General features: G+C 37.5%; 1 protein-coding gene across 1 annotated transcript in view; it reads right to left on the reverse strand.

Moving 5' to 3' along the window:
* Positions 1-625: 625 nt before the first annotated feature.
* The window catches only part of LOC129216060 (renalase-like), a 31,283-nt gene continuing 12,245 nt past the window's right edge, over positions 626-19,663 (reverse strand). The window contains exons 4-6 of the mRNA XM_054850203.1: positions 5,162-5,326; positions 2,713-2,888; positions 626-837 (exon numbers count right to left, since the gene is read on the reverse strand). Of these exons, the coding sequence (XP_054706178.1) occupies positions 682-837; positions 2,713-2,888; positions 5,162-5,326 (497 nt within the window). The 3' untranslated portion in view covers positions 626-681. The remainder of the gene's footprint in view (positions 838-2,712; positions 2,889-5,161; positions 5,327-19,663) is intronic.

Raw genomic sequence — 19,663 nt, forward strand, 5'->3', positions numbered from 1 at the left:
CTTATTCTTAGACGAACTGTTGAAAAAAGAAAAGAAATAGGACGGGGGTGGGGAAAAAAAGCTAGCTGATCAATAAGCTGTAACTATTGAATACTTTTAATTATATATATACAAAAGAAATTTCACTCATTAATTTCTTTCCAAAAAAATTAAATAAATAAAACATGATGTAGAAACTTGAAGGAAGTCGGATAATTGCAACAGTTTCAAATCTTTGCGCGTGTTGGGAAAAATCGACGATCAGGCACTGCTCAAATTTGTACAATCATTTTGTTTAAGGCCCTGACAGAATTCTCCAATCGGGTCCCACATTTGCTACGGCTGGCTCAGTGCAGTCTCCCCTTCATGCACTATTTTGATTACTTTTGTGTCTGTTGTATTCAATAAGAGCTTCAATTGAAAACATAAAAACTTATAACTTCTGAGAATTTTGAGAGGCCCTATCTGCGCGAGGCCGTCGGCAGTCTCCAACACCTAGCGCCGCCACTGAATTGAAAACAATTCTATTGCTTAGGTCAGAATTTCTTTATATTAGCGAGTGGGGGTTTCAAGTGATTTTTTGACTAAATATTTTACTTTCAGTTCATTAAGAAGGAAGCAATATGAGTATTGAATTGTAAAACTAAAGATTTTAAAAATATTTATTGAGATTTTATTTTTAATATAAAATATCCACAGTACTCATTTGAGATGAGTTGTCACACGTTGTACAATTTCCTCAGCTGACATAATGCAACCTTCAAATGTAGAGTATGAGAATCCATCTCCTCCAGCAATCAGGAGAGGTTGGTTAGAAATAACCAAGCTGCCTGTTGCTCCAGGATAAGCATTCTCTACCTGAAAAGACATAAATCATATGTTTACAGGAAACGAATTTAAGTATTACTGAGGGTGGCCAAATTAATTATACTCAAACTTTTCTGTTTTTATTGTTCCATAGTTTTATCATTTGAACACATTTTAAAGTTAAACAATGAATTAAACATATGAAATGTAAAGTACCTTCTGATTGATACTATAAATAGGTAAAAAATTAATTATTCAATATTTAGTGATTCCAGAGGCGGACTGGAAATGTGGGCATTTGTGAAAATGCCAGAAGAGCCGGTTCCCCCGAGGGCCGCCGAAAAGGGATCAGAACCTTAGACCATGCAGAAGCGAAATTATCGGGCCACGGTCCCAAAGGGTTACCAATAGCTACAATTTTAATTTTGTGTTCCGTATGTTGAAGTTTTATTGTAATGAACATAGACTATTCAAATGTCAATCATATCGATCAATAATTCGCTCTTTATCCGTCATGAATTCTATCATCTCTTTCGTTCAGTCTTAATGTTAACATAAACAGTTAACACTGAAACCTTTTTGTCCCAGGGTGGGGGGATGGGGGAGTCCAAATTCTCATGTTTTGGAAGTTTTCAAAATGTCCCCCCCCCCCAAAAAAAAAAAAAAAAAAAAAACCGAGTTTTTTCCATTTGTCAGATTTCTTCTTTTGCAGCCTATGATATCATTTTAGTTAACGACGTGGGACATGGGTTCTCAAACTTTCAGGCTCTGCAGCACCTTTGAAGGCTGACATCAGGTCACCCCCCCTCCCTCCATACGTGCTTAATACAAGCAATCTAAATGGAAATTGGAGCTGATATGAATAGCTGAAAACTAGTAAATGAGGAAAAATCCATAGATAGTTTCACACACGACATATAACTCAACTGTTCAAAACTTTATTTTGAACAGCTCATTACTAGAATATATGAAATCCAAGATGAAAAGAAGTAAATACAATTTTGTGCGGTAATTTAGGATTCAAGTGAGGTTGGCGTACACATTCGTCGCTTTCACAACATTAATGATACGGTTGATTTTATTTTATCTGATATACCCTAAGCCTCCCCCTAGGTTGAGAACCGCTGATGTAAAAGATAAATAATAAAAAAAAATTGCATGAGATGTATATTCAAACTGATTGCAGTTTAGAAGATAATATAAACATTATGAAGACATCCAGAATGCAAAATTCTTTCGTAATCACTGGAATAATTAATTTTTTAAGTACACTGCTTTGCTGTAAGTTTCGCATTTAATTTTTTGAAATTTATTCACTAACACCTCATAAGAGTAACGAAAATGAAACGGCCGACTACTGGCTCATGCATGGCCAAGCACTGGGTTTCTATGGCCGACTTCTGGGGAATTTTCTCATATTAACAACAGCTTGGTTTTTAAAATAAAAAAATTTTATTCCAGAAACAAGTTAGTGGATCATTATCAGAAAGGTACAGCATCAGTTTACATTGTTTTTGTTGTTGTATTGATAGCTGAAATTTATAGGTTAACAAAACTCAACAACTGATCTCTTAAATGGTCAACTACTGGAACATTTACTCTGCATCAGATGTTAATAACATGTTGTTCAGAAGAAAAATAGAAAATGTTGATTGAAAAATCTAAATGTTTCAGTGTAAATATTACTTCACTTCTAGAATATCACTTGACTTGAAATTTTTAAGACAAGAAACAATTCTATTCATAATAGACTTTTTTTTTCTTGTTGTTCTGAAAGAGTTAGTTGCAAATGTATTTTTAAAATTTTTTTTAGTCACCCAGGTTACCTGGAGCCCGGGATTTGTTACTCTGGTTAGTATGTGATTAAAATTTTATCAGCTTATGAAACGAAAATGTTTGAAAACAAATGACAAAATACAAGCAAACCTGAGAATATCGCCATTTATGAAACTTCACGTCATTTGCTTTTGGAATATTAGGAAGCAATTCCTCTATTTTTTCAAAAAATAGCTTTTGAACTGTATGAAGATCATTGTCTATATTTTTCTTTCCGAACTCTTTTGTGCTGTGAAACACTACAGTAGGTGTACTATGATCATCTCCTGTAATAAAATATTAAGTTAAAACCAGTTGATATATACATAAGAATTCAGCATTTATGGCAACATTAAAAACAATTATTTTATTTCTGGCATATAGAATATGTTCCATTTAGGAAAGGGTTAATTTTCTAGAGGAAAAAAAAGCGCAGAGCCTTATGTTCTTCAGAACTTCTACTTATGCATACCTAGTCTGAAATAGTATCTGAGTGATTAAAAGTCACTGGGGGGGGGGGGGGGGACAGTTGCTGAGCTCTCACATGCAAATTAAGACATGCACCAGGAAATTTTGTTAACTGCTTCAGCCATACATTCTTTTTTTCTTTCTTTTTAATGGTAACTTTGATGATTTTCAAGGACTTTGATTAAACATTTCCAACCAAAGAAAAAAAATATTGCACACATGAAATAATCATTCGGGGTTGGGGGGGGGGGGGAGAAATTCAATGCCAGTAAATTTAAACATTGCAACTTTTTAAAAACTAGATACCATGGTTTTTTCTATTAAAAAACATAAAACATTCAATGTAGGAGCTGCTACTTTTGTTTCATTCTCTTTAACTGTGTTACAAGCTTCCCTAATTTTAAAATTCCTCCACTTTGGATCGGTGGCACAGACAAGGAAGGGGTCGAAAGTTTAGTATACCCCCCAGGGGCATACACAGAAATTTTGGGGCTTGTCACAAATGACTTTTCCACCCCTTCCATATTTTGACCCCTATATTTCACACCTAGTTTTAAAAATATTGCTCCCCCCCCCCTTCAAGCTTGGGCCCCGACCCACAGGTGTCCCTTCTCCTCCCTCCCTACGTGCACTTTCCTGCCCCTCCACACCTTATCGCTCATAATGTTTTTTATGATTTCTTATAATCCTATGAGAAGTTTGTATATAAACTAATTTCAAACAAAAGCAATAATTGCAGTTCTAATAAATGAAAAAAAAAATTTATTTGCTCTTTACCTTCCCCTTCTTAAGTCATTCAAACATTAAACACCTTGACCTTCTTTCTCTAATAGCTAAACCAGTCATTTGTTTCCTACTCTACTCTGTAGCTATTTTTGAGGGAATGTGTTATCCTCCCCCCCCCTCCATTTTGTTATCAGATAAGGTCAGAAGCAGACACTTTGACATTCAAATATGATTCCTCACCATCCACATTTGAATATTATTTGTCCTGCAATGATAAATTTTATCCTCATGTTAAAAGGCACATCAGTTTTGTCCGAGGGCCCTTCTCCTCCCATAAAATGTACAAGATTGATCCTACTCTGATTCTGAGCTCCGTCTCTAAAGCAGAGCCTAATTTCCCAATAGGCAGAGTAGACAGCGGTCTAGGACGGCAAATTTTGCCTCATTCTCAATTTTTAAATTATTATTCTTGAAAATAAAACATCAGTTCTTTTTTAATTTCCCCCAAAACAGCGACATAACTGATCCTAACTTGTCAGCGATTTGACTGTAATTGTCGAAACCACAGAAAATGCGGTGTGACAGACCTGTAATAGGTAAAGGGCCATTTCACGTCAAATCGCCTAATGCCATGTGCCATCATGTTTCAGATTTTGTCTATTATTTTTTTACGAACAGATATCTATGAGAAAAGCTCAAATTAATTCTTTTAGGTTTTTTTCAAAAATTCGATTTTTGATCGTTTTTCGAAGTCATCGTTTTGGCATGAATTCGGAAAATCTCTCTAATTTCTTGATTTTTCAACCAATTAAGCTGAATTTGGCATCAATTTCAAGCTAATATTTTTCTCTTTCAGTGTGAATGACAGAAAGCATTCTATAAACAGTTGGGTGTTGCCACTCTTTATCTAAAGTCAGTTTTTATGTTTTTTCAATTGGGAGATTAAATAAGTTATATCTCTTTAGTACCTACTACGATCTGCATCATTTTTTTTTTTTTTTTTGTAACATGTTTAAATCATTCTCTTGCTATGTAGAAAAATGTAGAAGGGTGTTTTTTGTTGTTTTGCAATAAAAAAACTGATAATGAATATTAATCAAATATATACTGTTTAATAAAAATATAAAACATCAAATTCATTAAAAATTAAGGGTTATACAATTTCTCAACACAGCACTGATAATGAATATTAATCAAATATATACTGACGATTCAATAAAAATATAACAAAGTTAATAAAAATATCAAATTCATTTAAAAGCTGAGGGTATGCTATTTTTAAAATAAAAAAGAAGGTACCATATGTCCTCCAATACACAGTAACAAATATCAATCAACTATATACTTTTCAATAAAAATAATTTACCTCTTTTTTGATTATCAAATGAACAGAAGCGAAGAACAGGGTTATCTGATATAAATTTTGCAATCCACGGAAGATTCTGAAAAAATGAGTCACTCTTGTCATAAAATAAACCAACGGCAAATCGAGAGGAATATTGAACCATTTTCAGCTTCTCAAGTTCATCATCTAAGGGAGGAAAAAAAATATTTGAAATAAAAAAGTAGAAGGGAAAAAGCAATGAAAATTAACAAGTAATGAAAGGGTACTACATCAACTAATGTTGCTTAAAATAAATAAAACAAGAATTTTAAATAATAAACTAAGTGAGAGTTTGATATACAGTCGGATCCCGACTTATGCGAGGAATGCGTTCCAAGACCCCTCGCGTAAGTCGGAATTTCGTGTTGTGGAACAACGTATGTTTAGAAAATTTTTATAAGCATACCCAATTATTTCAGACATGTGTTAACACCCCTCAAATTGTTTTAAACCATTTTTCAACTATATATTACCGTATCTTTTATAAAGAACTGATTTTTTACTGTATTTTAGAAAAATCGTTGCTGTTGTGTTGTTGTGTCCAATCCTTCAGGATCTAGCGACAGCTAAATCAAATCCATAATTCCATGCACCCTCGCAAAGTCGAGCACCAGGAGTGGGTTGTCGCGGACATCCTCAAGAGTGAGCCCCAAGCAATCCAGTAGGTGTTGCGGGGAGGCCGGCAGCAAATGGCACTTGGGACACGTTGGGAAGACTTTACGGCCAGATTCAAATGACATGCATTTCAGGTGCCCACTGAAGAGTCTTGAGATGGCCGTTTGGTCCTGTCTGTCGGCCTTGAAACGTAATGCACCTCCTGGTTTTGGTCTACTGTACCAAGAATGAGCTGGAGGAGCTAGCCAGACATGCCGGTCTCTATTTTTCGCCGCAGAGAAAATTTCTTCAAAGGTTAGGTCGTAATCAGTCGTGGCCATCTCAGAGCAGCCTCTTTTTGCCAAAGCATCCGCGGTTTCATTTCCCGGAATGTTGACGTGGGAGGGGATCCACTGAAGGTGGACGTCTCTTCGCTTTGAAATAGTTTTAAGCATATTGATGATTTGAATGCTTACTAGGTCATTTACTTGGTTCCAGTCCTGTAGATGTTGAATTGAGCTACGGCTGTCTGTAAGAATCCAGATGTCACTACAGTCTGTGGAGTGGAGAATTTGATTTAAACCCTCCTTAATAGCTATTAATTCGCTCTTAAAGACCGAGCAGTGGTCTGGGTTGCGTCGAGAGAGACGTACAGAAGGATTCTCAATATATATACCACTCCCAGTATGATTTGACTCGTCTTTACTCCCATCTGTATAAATAAGAGTAGCGTAACTCGGGATACTATTTATGACCTCCAGAGCCAGTTGTCGTAGATATTCAGGGACATCAGAGTTTTTGTTGGTTTGAGACGGTAGTTCAGAGTGGAAGTGAACTCCAAGGAGTCCCTCAGTCGGACTAACACAGGGTGTTAGAGATGAGTACTCCACTGAATGGGATATAATATCCAGTTTGTCGGCCAGACCAAGTGGGCTATTCCTTTTGAGTCTCTGGTTGCTACTCCAGCTGGACAGATATTCAGATGTACGGTTCTGATTTTCATAGCTTTTTAGTTTGTTGAAGTATTTCACCAGTTTCGAGTTTCTAACGAGGCCAAGGGGAGGGAGATTAGCCTCATAAAGTACTATATCATTTGGGCAGCTGTTTCTTAGGCCTGTTATGATGCGAGCCGCACTCAATTGCACTCTCTCCAACTGGAGAAGGTTAGATGTCGAGGCGCAGAAGTATACCGGGAATCCATACTCAAGGATAGGCCTGATTAGTGCAATGTATGTTGATCTGAGTGTTTTGGCGTCAGCACCCCAGTCTCTGCCAGAGATGTACTTAAGGATATTCAGTCTCTTACGGCTCTTGATCACCAGATTTGAGATGTGTCCGTTGCTCGTAATCTCCTGATCTAAAACAAAGCCCAAGTACTTTGGATGTTTAACATATGAAAGAGGCTGATCTTGAAAGAGGACTTGGGGGTGGTACGAGTACAGGTGTTTATTGGTGGTAAAAAGTTCAACATATGATTTAGTGACGTTAAAATTCAGTTTGTGGTTGTTTGCAAACTTCCACACATCCGTTAACGTAGCGTTTAAGGTCGATTCAATATTTTTCACATCAGGGCCAGAGCACCACAGCACAATGTCGTCAGCAAATATTCCGACATCACACTCCGGAGCGATGATACTTTCGAATCCAGCCATAAACAATGAAAACAGAGTTGGGCTAAGGACGGATCCCTGAGGGACCCCCTGATACGTTTTGAACCAGTTAGATAGGGTGTCTTGACACTTAACACGAAAAATTCTGGCTCTTAGAAAGTCAGCAATCCAGGCAAGGGCACTGCCTTTGATTCCAAATTTGTCATGCAGTTTCAGGATGAGTAGGTTCCACCACACCCTATCAAACGCCTTGGAAAGATCCAGAAAAACCGCAATGGTGTGATTTGTTGGTTTGATGTTTTGGAAATCTCTGATATTTTGACAAAAGTAAAGAACTTGATCTGTGGTACTATGTCCTCTCCTAAACGCAAATTGTTCTTTAGGTAATAGGTTTTTGGAAGTCAGATGGTAAGAAAGTCTGGAGAGGATCATTTTTTCCATAATCTTGCATGGAATGCTTGTTAAGGCAATGGGTCTGTAGCTGTCTGGTGAGTTTGCGCTTTTAGCAGGTTTCCTAATTGGAACAATGGTAGCTTTTTTCCAATTTCTTGGTAGCCGACCCTTGCTCCAGGAGATATTAATGATTTCTAGCAATCTCTTCTTTGCCTTCTCACCGAGATGTAGGATCATGTGTCCGTAGATGCCGTCTGGGCCAGGAGACTTGGACAGTTTCAAGTTTCCAATAGCGAACTCCAATTCTTGCAGAGAGAAGTGAGCGCTGAATAAGGGGTCACTTGCTTTCTTGTTTCGGTGTCTGTTAGCAAGGATTCTTGCCCTACATGCAATAGTCTTGTCTGGGTTAGTGAATGACAGTTTACTGATATTACTGTAATGCAGGCTTAAGATGTCCGCTGCTTCTTTGTGACCACTAGGGACACTCCCGTCCGGTGCTAGAATAGTGTTACAGCTCTCAGATTGAGGTTGACTTTTATCAATACTTTTTACTAGTTTCCACAGTTTGGACTCGGGTGTTCTAGAGTCGAGAGAAGTGCAAAATTCCCTCCATCTCTGCCTCTTTAGAAGGGCGTACTTGCGTTTGATTTCTGCATTCACTCTGTTCAGTTCGGTCTTGTCAGATGTGTTACCGGTATTGGATGAAATGAGATTTGACAGTGCTTCTCTCCTTTTTAAGAGTGGTTTCAATGTGTCGGAGTTGTGGGAGAAGAATGGAGTGTACTTTTTTACTTTACCACGAGGGACCGACTGCTTTGCTGCGCTAATAATTCCGTTTTCAAATGCCGTCCAGTTACTGTCAATGTTGTTGGTTAGAGGCTCATTAAATACTCCAGAATTTGTCAAATCATTGTACCTCTTCCAGTCGGCTTTCCTAAAATTCCAGTGGTTCCTACGGTCCCTGGAGACCTTTTGATTTATATCTAATTCAATAAGAATGGGGTAGTGATCACTACCAATATTACTTAACACAGTCCAATTACATTGTGGGTAAATATCTGGACTAACGATGGAGATGTCCAGTGCTTCTTTGGTATTGTAACTATGGGAGGAGTGTGTTGGGGATCCATCATTCAAAAATAGAAAGCTCTTATCATCCGCGAGATTAAGGAGCGCATTTCCCCTTGCATTGCTGTTGGAGCATCCCCAGTTAGGGTGTTTAGCGTTCAGATCTCCAAGGAAAAAGATGTTATTTTCATACCCTTGAAAGAAGCAGTCGGGCAAACTTGAGGAGCAAGGAGGATGGTAAGAGTTGAAGACTTTAATGTTCTTACCTCTCCAGGGGAACGAAATGCCTTGGATTTCCAGTTTAGTATTATCAAATTGTGGGGTGTCGATGCTCTGATACTGAATGTTCCTGACGAGGAAGGCTAAGCCACCACCAGCTCCTCCAGTTTTTCTGTCTGAACGGAAGACATTGTACCCCTTTACCTTCAGTTTAGAGGTCTCTTTAAGCTTGGTTTCCTGAAGAGCAATAATCTGAACTTCATTAGAAAAAATCGTTGCTATTTAACATGATTACTGCTCTTCAGGAAATTGATGTTAAAATCGTTGCTATTTAACATGATTACTGTTATAAAGCAAAAAATCTATGATCAATAAGATAATTGTACTTAAACAATAAGGTACTTACATTAAGTATCGGGCGAGTGCAAAAGTTCGTGCGGAGTTTGTGAAAGAAAGTCATACAGTGATTAGGCAAGTAAAACTCTTTATTCAATCAATGATATATTCTCCATCGTTGTCTATAATCTTCTTCCAACGTTCTGGCAGCATACGGATGCCCCGAACGTAAAATCTGCATGGTTTAGATTCGAAGAATGAAGACATGACGTTTTGTAAGGCATTCAAAGAGTCAAGTTTTTTTCCATTTAAATGATTTTGCAATGACCGGAATAAGTGATAATCTGATGGTGCGATATCAGGAGAATATGGTGCATGAGTTAGGACATCCCATTTTAGGCTGTTCAGTTTGCGTAGCGTCTGTCTTGAAACGTGTGGTCTGTGAAAGACTATGCCTTTGCGATTTGACAAACTTGGACGTTTCTGTTTGATTTCTCGGTTCAGATTAGTTAATTGACTACAGTACTTGTTCGAATCAATCTGTGGAAAACGCCCAAGAACTGAACTGAACTGAGTAGTTAAGTTTCGATAAATTAGCCGGACTCGCGCACCTCGTAGCAGTTCTTATCGCAGTTGTTATCAGTTCTTCACATTTCGGGCGAGTTCGTCACAGATATCTTCATTATGTTGTGTTTATTAATTAACAAGTTTTTATTTGCAACTAACGTTCTAGTTTATTGTGCTATAATTAAATTTTTCTAAGTTAAAAAGTTCAAGTGTTTGTGTCACAATTTCTACACGAAGGAATATCTGAAGACTACAGTACAAATGATTTCATTGCCCCGCGACTTTTGGAAGCGTTGAAGAGGTTAAATACATGGTAAGAGTTTTTGAATTTAGAAACTTACTTTGACGCAGAACATGGCATCCCTGCCGGGATTGCAGTGAAGTTATTTGGTTTGTATTTAAAAGTTAAGAACTTTGTTGAAATGTCTGAAACAAATGAAGATATTCAATCTAAAATGTCAAAAAGAAGTGTAGAAAATTTACGTAAAAAGCGTGCTGTAATGCGAGCTGCTGTAACAAAAGCAGTAAATAAGCTAGAAACAGAATTGGCAAAGAGTGAGGTAGATGCAAACATCGTGGAAGAACTTGTAGAAATATTAACTTTAAAATTTGAAATGCTAAGCGCTGTAGATAGCGAACTAGAAGTTAATTTTGAACAGGACGAACTCGAAAAAGAATATGAAATTTCGGAAGAATATCGCGACAAAGTGACTGTTTGGAAATTTCGAGCTACTAAACGAATTAATGAAATGCGTCAGAATTCGTTAGAAGTGAGTCGCATCAGCGAAAATCACAACAGAAGCTTTGAAACAGCCAGCAACAATACAATACGCGTTAAACTTCCGAAATTGACTATCGCGAAGTTTCACGGAGATGTGAGCCAATGGTTAACATTCTGGAACAGTTTTGAATCTGCGATACATAAAAATGAACTTTTGAATAATGTTGACAAATTCAACTACCTAAAGGCGTATTTAGGTGGAACTGCCATGAACACACTTGAAGGATTTCCAATTACAGCTGAAAATTATGATAACGCGATAAAAGCATTGAAGGACCGATATGCTGAAACTGACTTATTAATTAGTGCTCATATGAATAATATCATCAATATGCAACCTCTTAGAGACTCTAATGATGTTCGTGCATTTCGAAGATTTTATGACAACTGTACAACGCAAATACGGTGTTTAGAAGCATTAGGTTTGTCATCGGAAAATTATACTAGTGTATTATGCCCCCTGCTATTAAAAATCCTTCCTGTGGATTTAGTTTTAGAATATAGCAAATTAGAAAGTAATACCCATTCAAATCTGACAAACTTACTTGATTTTCTGTCAAAATCTTTGATGTCGCGAGAAAGAGCAATGCATATTATGTCAGTTAACATAAATCAAATTTCCCCCAGCGAAATTTTCCCGTCACATAGGCAAAGCACTAGGGAAAACCGTGTTAAAAATGATTCAAGGAAGAATAGGAAACAAATCGCTACCGCGTCTGAACTGATTTCTACCGATGAGATAGAAAATCTCAGAAAAATTAAATGCGTATTCTGCGATTCATTTACCCATTTCAGTTCTGAATGTGAATCCGCTAGTAATTTGTCGCTAGAAGAACGGAAAAATATCCTGATGAAAAAAGGAGCGTGTTTCAAGTGCTTAGAAATTAGAAAGCATATTTCTCGGTTTTGTAAAGCAAACGTAAATTGTAAGCATTGTAAGGGAAAACATTCTTCTTTAATGTGTTTTACTAAATATAAGCAGAAACTTAGCGTAGATAAGAATGTCCCTTCTGAAAATTCCGTCCTCTCAAACCAATCTTCGTCGAATGAAGTTTATTTGCAAACTTTAATTGTGCGTATTCGAAATCAAGGTTTAGAACATTTACTGCGTGTAATTGTCGATTCAGGGTCACAAAAAAGTTACATTTCGGAATTTGCTGCAAATAAAATGGGGTTAAAGAGTTCGGGAACTGAAATTGTTAAGCATGGGCTTTTTGGAGGGATAGAAACTACAGAACAGCATAATCGTTATTCTGTGCTCTTGAGTAGTCTTGATCGGAAGCATAGTTTTAAAGTTGAAGTAATGGATCAGAAGAAAATTTGCGCTTTTATTCCGAAGGCTAAGACAGTTCAGTGTATTAAAATTTTGAAGCGGGCTGGTATATTTTTGAGTGATATATCGTCAATGGGTAAAACATGTTTGTATGAAGAAAATAATAATGAAATACACATGTTGTTAGGAGCGGATATAGCGGATAAATTATACACGAATGGAATCAGACATTTTTCGAACGGTTTAGTCGCTGTTAAAACTAAGTTGGGATGGACACTCATGGGAAATGACTCAAATAAAGCTAACGTAGATAATTCACTGTTACTGTTATCTCTTCATGTTAATAACGCTAAAATAAATGATTTGTGGAATTTAGATTCTTTGGGAATTCTTGATCCAAATGAGAAAATAAATAAACAAGAAGTCCAAGAATTGGCGTTAAAGCATTTTAGAGATACAATAGGAAGGCAAAAGGATGGGAGATATATTGTTTCATTACCGTGGGTAAGAGATCCCCATTTGCTAAATGATTATAAAAATTTAGCGGAAAAACGTTTGAAAAATACGGTAAAAAATCTAAAGTACACAGGAAACTTAGGGGATTATGAAAAGGTCTTTTGTGAATGGGAAACAGAGGGAATAATAGAAAAGATTCCAATTTCTGAAAATAAAATTGAAACTGCTTCTCATTATCTCCCACACAGAGCAGTAATTAAGGAAAGTTCGACTACTAGAATTCGTCCAGTTTTTGACGGATCCGCTCATTTACCAGGAGGTTTATCTCTTAATGATTGTATCGAGAAAGGGCCTAATTTGATAGAATTGATCCCTACCATCTTAAACCGTTTCAGGATTGGAAAATTTGGAGTGGTTGCTGACATTCGTAGAGCTTTTTTACAGATAGCTTTACAATCAGTCGATAGGGATTTTTTGCGTTTTTTGTGGTGGGCAGAGGGCAATCCAGAAAAGACAGTAATTTATCGCCACGCTCGTGTCGTTTTTGGCGTAAGTTGCAGCCCTTTTCTTCTGGCTGGTACACTTGCTTACCATCTAGATCAAGCCCCAGATGAACTTAAAGAAATTGCTCAAAAACTTAGAGATTCTCTTTATGTGGATAATTGTGTGGCCAGCGTAGACAGCGTAGCAGAATTAGAAAATTTCCGTGAACATTCTTGTAGACTTTTGTCATCCGCAAAATTTGACCTTAGAGGTTGGCAAAGTAATGCATTAATTCCTGAAATCGCTAACTTGGAAAATAGTGAACCGGTGTCGGTTTTAGGACTTTTGTGGAACACCGCTGAAGACACGCTGTCGTGCGATGTCAGAAAAATAACAATAGATGGACCAATCACAAAAAGAACTATTTTGTCCGTTACACATCAAATTTTCGATCCGATTGGTTTTACTTGCCCAATAACTTTGATACCCAAAATAATTTTACAAGAATGTTGGAAAATCAAAGTTTCGTGGGATTCTCGGCTTCCCGATGAATTAGTGAAGCGTTTCGAAAAGTGGAAAAATGAGATTGCAAAATTGTACAGTCTAAAAATATCCCGACGTTTATCCAAATTGCCATTTACTCTTAAAGACATAACTTTACACATTTTTTGTGATGCTTGTCAGACATCTTATGGTACGTGCATATATTTTCGGGTGGAACAGGTTGGATCCCCAGTAACTTGTCAGTTAGTTGCTGCTAGAGCTAGAGTTGCTCCTTTAAAAAAGGTTACGATCCCTCGTCTTGAACTTTTAGCTTGTTCGATTGGAGCTAGATTAGCAAACACCATCATATGCGACTTACGTCTCGAAGCCGTAAAAACAGTCTTTTGGTCAGATTCTATGGATGTGCTATTTTGGATAAAAAAGGAAGGCCCGTGGGCAACATTCGTAGAAAATCGTGTTCAAGAAATCAGAAGACTGACAAAAATTGAACAGTGGAGATTCGTACCAGGAGTAATGAACGTAGCTGACATTCCGTCCCGAGGATGTACCTTAGGGAAGCTATTGCGTACGGAATGGCTGTGCGGACCGGACTGGTTGAAGAGATCTGCCGAATATTGGCCGAAAGACGAATTTCTGCCTGACATGGAAGTAGTGAACGCAGAAAAGAAGAAAGTTATAATCACAGCTACTAACTCCGAAGATAAGGGAAAATACTACTACAGATATTCTTCTTACGTTAAACTACTACGAATCACCGCGTGGATTTACAGATTTGTAGAAAATTGTAAAAAATCCAAAAAAGATAGACGATTTGGTGTTCTTGACAGTAAAGAGCTTCAAAAGGCTGAACAAGTAATTTTAAAGCAGATTCAATCAGAAGCTTTTGGAAGAAATCCTGACGCAAGATTAAGATCGATCAATACAATCGTAGGCGACGATGCCTTGATTCGAGTGAAAACGAAGATATTTTTTAGAGATGATGACATGCATTTTCGGCTTCCAGTTGTACTTCCCTCCGAACACCCGGTTGTCCTTAGTCTCATTCGGTGGAAACATAAAGAGTTAGGACATTGTGGCGTACAACTGCTTATGTCAGCGCTTCGAGAAAAGTACTGGATTTTGAAGAGCCGGAAAACCATTAAGAAGGCAATCAAGTCCTGTATTGTGTGTCGAAGATTCAACTCTAAACCTCCCGAAGTTCAGGAGAGTGTTTTACCGGAAAATCGTGTAAAAGATGCATCAGTTTTCGAAATTCTAGGAATAGATCTAGCAGGACCCTTGATCCTCAAAGATAACTCAAAGGTTTGGATTTTGATTTTCACCTGTGCTGTTTTTAGAGCTGTTCATTTTGAGATGTTGACTTCAGTGTCTACAGATAACTTTCTTTTGGGGGTGAGGAGATTCAACGCGAGAAGAGGCAGACCGTCAATTATCTATTCCGATAACGGTAAGAACTTCGTTGGCGCAAAAAATCAATTAAGTAGGATTGATTGGAAAAATATTCAAGATGAAACTACTGCTTCTTCTATTGCTTGGATTTTTATCCCCCCTTCTGCTCCCTGGTGGGGAGGATTTTGGGAAAGGTTAGTAGGAGTTTTGAAGAGAATTTTAAGAAAAGTTTTGGGTCGAACATCATTGAATTATGAAGAGATGTTAACAGTCCTCTGCGACTGTGAGAGTATCATAAATTCGCGACCGTTGACTTACGTTAGTGATGACGTTCAAGATCTTACCCCGATTACACCTTCTATGTTTTTGCAAGAGATTAGAGAAATCGGTGTTCCAGACTTAGATGCGCTGGATCATCAGAAATTAAATAAACGTCACGCGTATACACAGAAAATACGAAAAGATCTCCGTTCGAGATTTCGAGTGGAATATCTCGGACAGTTGCGACAACCTGTGACTAATAGAAATAATTCTCCAGTTCTAAAAGTTGGTGATTTAGTTATAGTGTGGACAGATAACTGTAAAAGAATTGACTGGCCACTCGGAAAAGTTCTAGAAGTGTTCACAAGTAAGGATGGATGTGTGCGAGTTGCTAAAGTCAAGACAAAAACGGGTGTCTTCATTCGTCCTGTTAAAAAGTTGTGTTCTCTGGAGTTGGGAGCGGTGTCATCTTGTGAGCTTCAAAAGTTAAAACCCCCTCCTGTGACTGTTCTTGAGGATTTGTGTTGCACCACCACCACCAGTTCATCACCTAGTCCGACGGCATTGAATTTGAGTTCCGGAGTCCTGAGCCCTGAACTCAAGGTGGGGAGTGTGGAAAACGCCCAAGAACTGAACTGAACTGAGTAGTTAAGTTTCGATAAATTAGCCGGACTCGCGCACCTCGTAGCAGTTCTTATCGCAGTTGTTATCAGTTCTTCACATTTCGGGCGAGTTCGTCACAGATATCTTCATTATGTTGTGTTTATTAATTAACAAGTTTTTATTTGCAACTAACGTTCTAGTTTATTGTGCTATAATTAAATTTTTCTAAGTTAAAAAGTTCAAGTGTTTGTGTCACAATTTCTACACGAAGGAATATCTGAAGACTACAGTACAAATGATTTCATTGCTTCGCGACTTTTGGAAGCCTTGAAGAGGTTAAATACATGGTAAGAGTTTTTGAATTTAGAAACTTACTTTGACGCGCAACACAATCGTTTGGTCGGCGGGGAGAAACTCAAAATACATTATGCCCTTGCAATCCCACCAAACACAGAGCATCACCTTCATCGGGTGCAAACTGGCCTTTGCCAATGCGTCACCATGTTCACCAGCCTGTTTCCATGTGCGTTTGCACTGAAGGTTGTTGTACAGGACCCATTTTTCATCGCCCGTCACTAATCGATCCAAAAACGGCCCGTTTTTTAGCCGCCCGAGTTAAGATACGGCAGCAGAAATTCGCTGGATTTTGTTGCTCTCTGTCAACAAATGGGGCACACATATATCGAGCTTTAAATCAAATCCGATTTTTTTTACGCCGAAAAGCGGTTGATCGGTCAACGTTGAGTGCTGTAGCAATTTCCTCTGTTGAAATTCGCGGAGTATTCTGAACTAAAGAACGCAAAACGTCGTCATCGATGTCGAAAGGTCGACCTGAGCGTGGCTCGTCTTTCAGCTTAAAATCTCCGCAACGAAATTTTGCAAACCATTTTTCCACAGTTCCTTTAGCTGGTGCTTGATCTTGATAAACGTCTTGAATGTTTTTTACGGCTGCTGCAACGTTTATTCCTTTCCGAAACTCGTAAAGCATAACATGCCGTAAATGCACTTTATCAACACTCATTTTAAAAGTAATCTTTCTGGAAGCAGTTTGTATCTGCACAAATTATTTTGATTGGAATGAAAGCTGCACACGTCACCGTTCCAACGATCTGACTTACGTAGATAGTGGTATTAATGACAACACGCTACGCCCGTTCTAACGCCATTTATTGCAACTCCGCACGAACTTTTGCACTCACCCAATACATTACTGCATTATAATAGCACTGAATAGTAGATATCGTAATTTTAATTATAATTTTTAAAATTATGAAGATGATGGTTTATGCAGTGTGGGAACACCCCTATTTCTGGCCATGCTTCCATTTTCCTGATGTTTGTATTTTACACAGACACTACTCTGCGAGCTTCACCGTCAGTGGCGCCGACTCCATAGGGCTTGAGGGGGACCGAGCACCCTCAATAGTTTGTTTTGGGGGGCAGAGCCCCCTCAATAATGTAAGAACATTATTTGTCATATTATGGTTTCTAAAATCACAAAATTATGTTGGTATTTTTTACTTTCCTTTTTTGAAGATAGTTACATTGTAAAATACATTCAGTAATGAATTTAAACAAATAACTATTGCGGTAGTAAGCAGGTTAATTGAAAACGAGTGGTGTGAATAATGATAGTGTTACGGTGCTGAGAGCACTCATAGAATTTGTCCAAATGCGCAAACCTTCGGGTGAAGTCTGTTGCCGGCGGCGCTTTCATCTAATAAGTGTTGCTGATCTGGAAAAAATATATCAGGGTTTGATTTGTACATTGAATGGAAGGCGTGATAGTTTTCTTCAATTATTAGAGTTAATAAAGTAATCTGTATCAACTTTTTAAACTCTATTAAAGCATTAATTTTGAGACATTATTTTTATTTAATGAACTCTGAGCCTTATTCAAAGCAAGCTTAAATTAGTTATTTCACCTATAGTAATCAAAGTGCGACAGCAAATTTTTATGCTTTATTCTTTTAATGATAGTTTAGATTTATTTAAATATCATTTCAATCTTTTCAGAGCTATATATTCACCGCTTTGTAATAGACTTAAAGCGTAATTATTACTGTAAATTTTTACAAATTACAATGCGTTTTTTTGTTGTTGTTTTTGTTTTTTTCAAAGCCAAGAAATGTGTCGGCTTGTCGAATTTCTCAGAGTGTCAATTTACCGAGAGTCGAGTTTTTGGGGTTCTAATGTTGATCATATGACTCTAAAATGCTTAAACTTTAAAACTCACTATTTTTTATCTCAAATTTAGAAAATTTCCCTGGAAAGGCCCCGGTTATGGCACCCTTCCCTCCCCCTAATAGTTGTTATAAATTGGTGCCACAGGGTGCCTTTCCATGCAAGTCAAATGCACTACCTTGTATAGTGCTGTAGCCTAGCTATGGCACTGCACGGCTCCCCACAAAATGGAACTGCAAAATTGTCCCTCACTTAAGGCAAGTGACATGATGTAATTGAAGCAAAAAATTTGTGTACCAGTTTTTAGATTGTTTTACTTTGAAAACGCCATGTCACATATTGTTTGTTTGTATAAATAATACGCACCAGAAAATATGTAAGTTGGCATTTTCAAAGCACAAAAATCTGAATTTTTTTTTAGGGGGGGGGGCTCCATGCTTTAACATTCTCCCTAGACCCCGGTGACATCCGGCCCCCCCCCCCAATAATTTTTCCAAGTCGGCGCCCCTGTTCACCGTTAAGATTAAAGTTCTCGTTCGGGAGCCATTCTGTTTTATCAACGTTCATATGTAGAGGGAAAAAAAAACTGTTAAGAATCAAAGCAGTTATTTGTATAAACAAAAGCAAAGCGTTGTTTAGACTAATACAGTGTGTGAACTTCCGCTTTCAGTGATGCTAAATTAATGAAAGTCAATTCACAAAACCAATATTTAGTGTCAACGAAGCCCACTCCAAGGCTCCTTCCGCTCCTTTCCAAAAAATTTCATGCTGCAAGCAAGCAATTTGCGTCAACAATAGAAAAATTCATTACTCATGAAAAACTCGCGTTATAGCCATTTCGCGCAAGTGGGATCGCGTTATAGCGGGATCCGACTGTACTTACGTGGGGGATGCGTTCCAAGACTCCTCGCATAAGTTGAAAGTTTGCGTTGTGGAAAAGTGTTAGGTATATGATTTTTTATTAACATACCCATTCATTTTAGACATTGTAAACTGTTTTAGACCATTTTTAACTATACATTACCATGTCTTACATAAAGAGCAGAATTTTTACTGTATTTTTTAAAAAAGCTGCATTATTCAACATAAAAACACTGCTATGATGTACAAAATCAATGTTCAATGGGAGAGACAGGCATAAAAAGTACGTTGCGTGGAGGATGTAGTAGTAGTAATAAAGTACTACACTGTAAGTACTATACAGTAGATACAATAAGTTACATTTATAACTTCTGAAAATGATGATTTATGCTGCGCAATCTGATCATCATTCTAACATATTTTTAAACACAGTAGCTTCACATATATTTTTATAACATTCACATTTATGGTAACACCCCTCTTTCAGTGACTCTATAATCTACAATACAAGAGCAGATTCTGATTTCATATTGTTTGCATTTTGCTTAAACACTACTCTGCGAGCTTCGAATTAAAACTAAGGTCTGGACTTATATGAATTGCCTTCTCATGACTTTCTAGTTGTTCAAGCGTATTAAGAATCTTTACCTTTTCTTAAATTGTGGCAAACTTTCGCTTTTTTTTCCATCTTCAAACTTTAGATGAAACAGCGTGCTTTTATGTGCCACAATATTTCTTCACCTTTCATATTTACAGAATAAATAAATGAAAAATGAGGAGTGATGATATATACACACTAATAAAGCTATGTTTATAGTGCTATGTGTGGGGGCTTGCACAGTCAGTGATGCTGAAAGGATGAAAATTGATTCACGAAGTCGATGTTTAGAAGTCAATAACAA

The sequence above is a fragment of the Uloborus diversus genome, chromosome 2, assembly GCF_026930045.1.
Source record: "Uloborus diversus isolate 005 chromosome 2, Udiv.v.3.1, whole genome shotgun sequence".
Classification (NCBI taxonomy): Eukaryota; Metazoa; Arthropoda; class Arachnida; order Araneae; family Uloboridae; genus Uloborus; species Uloborus diversus.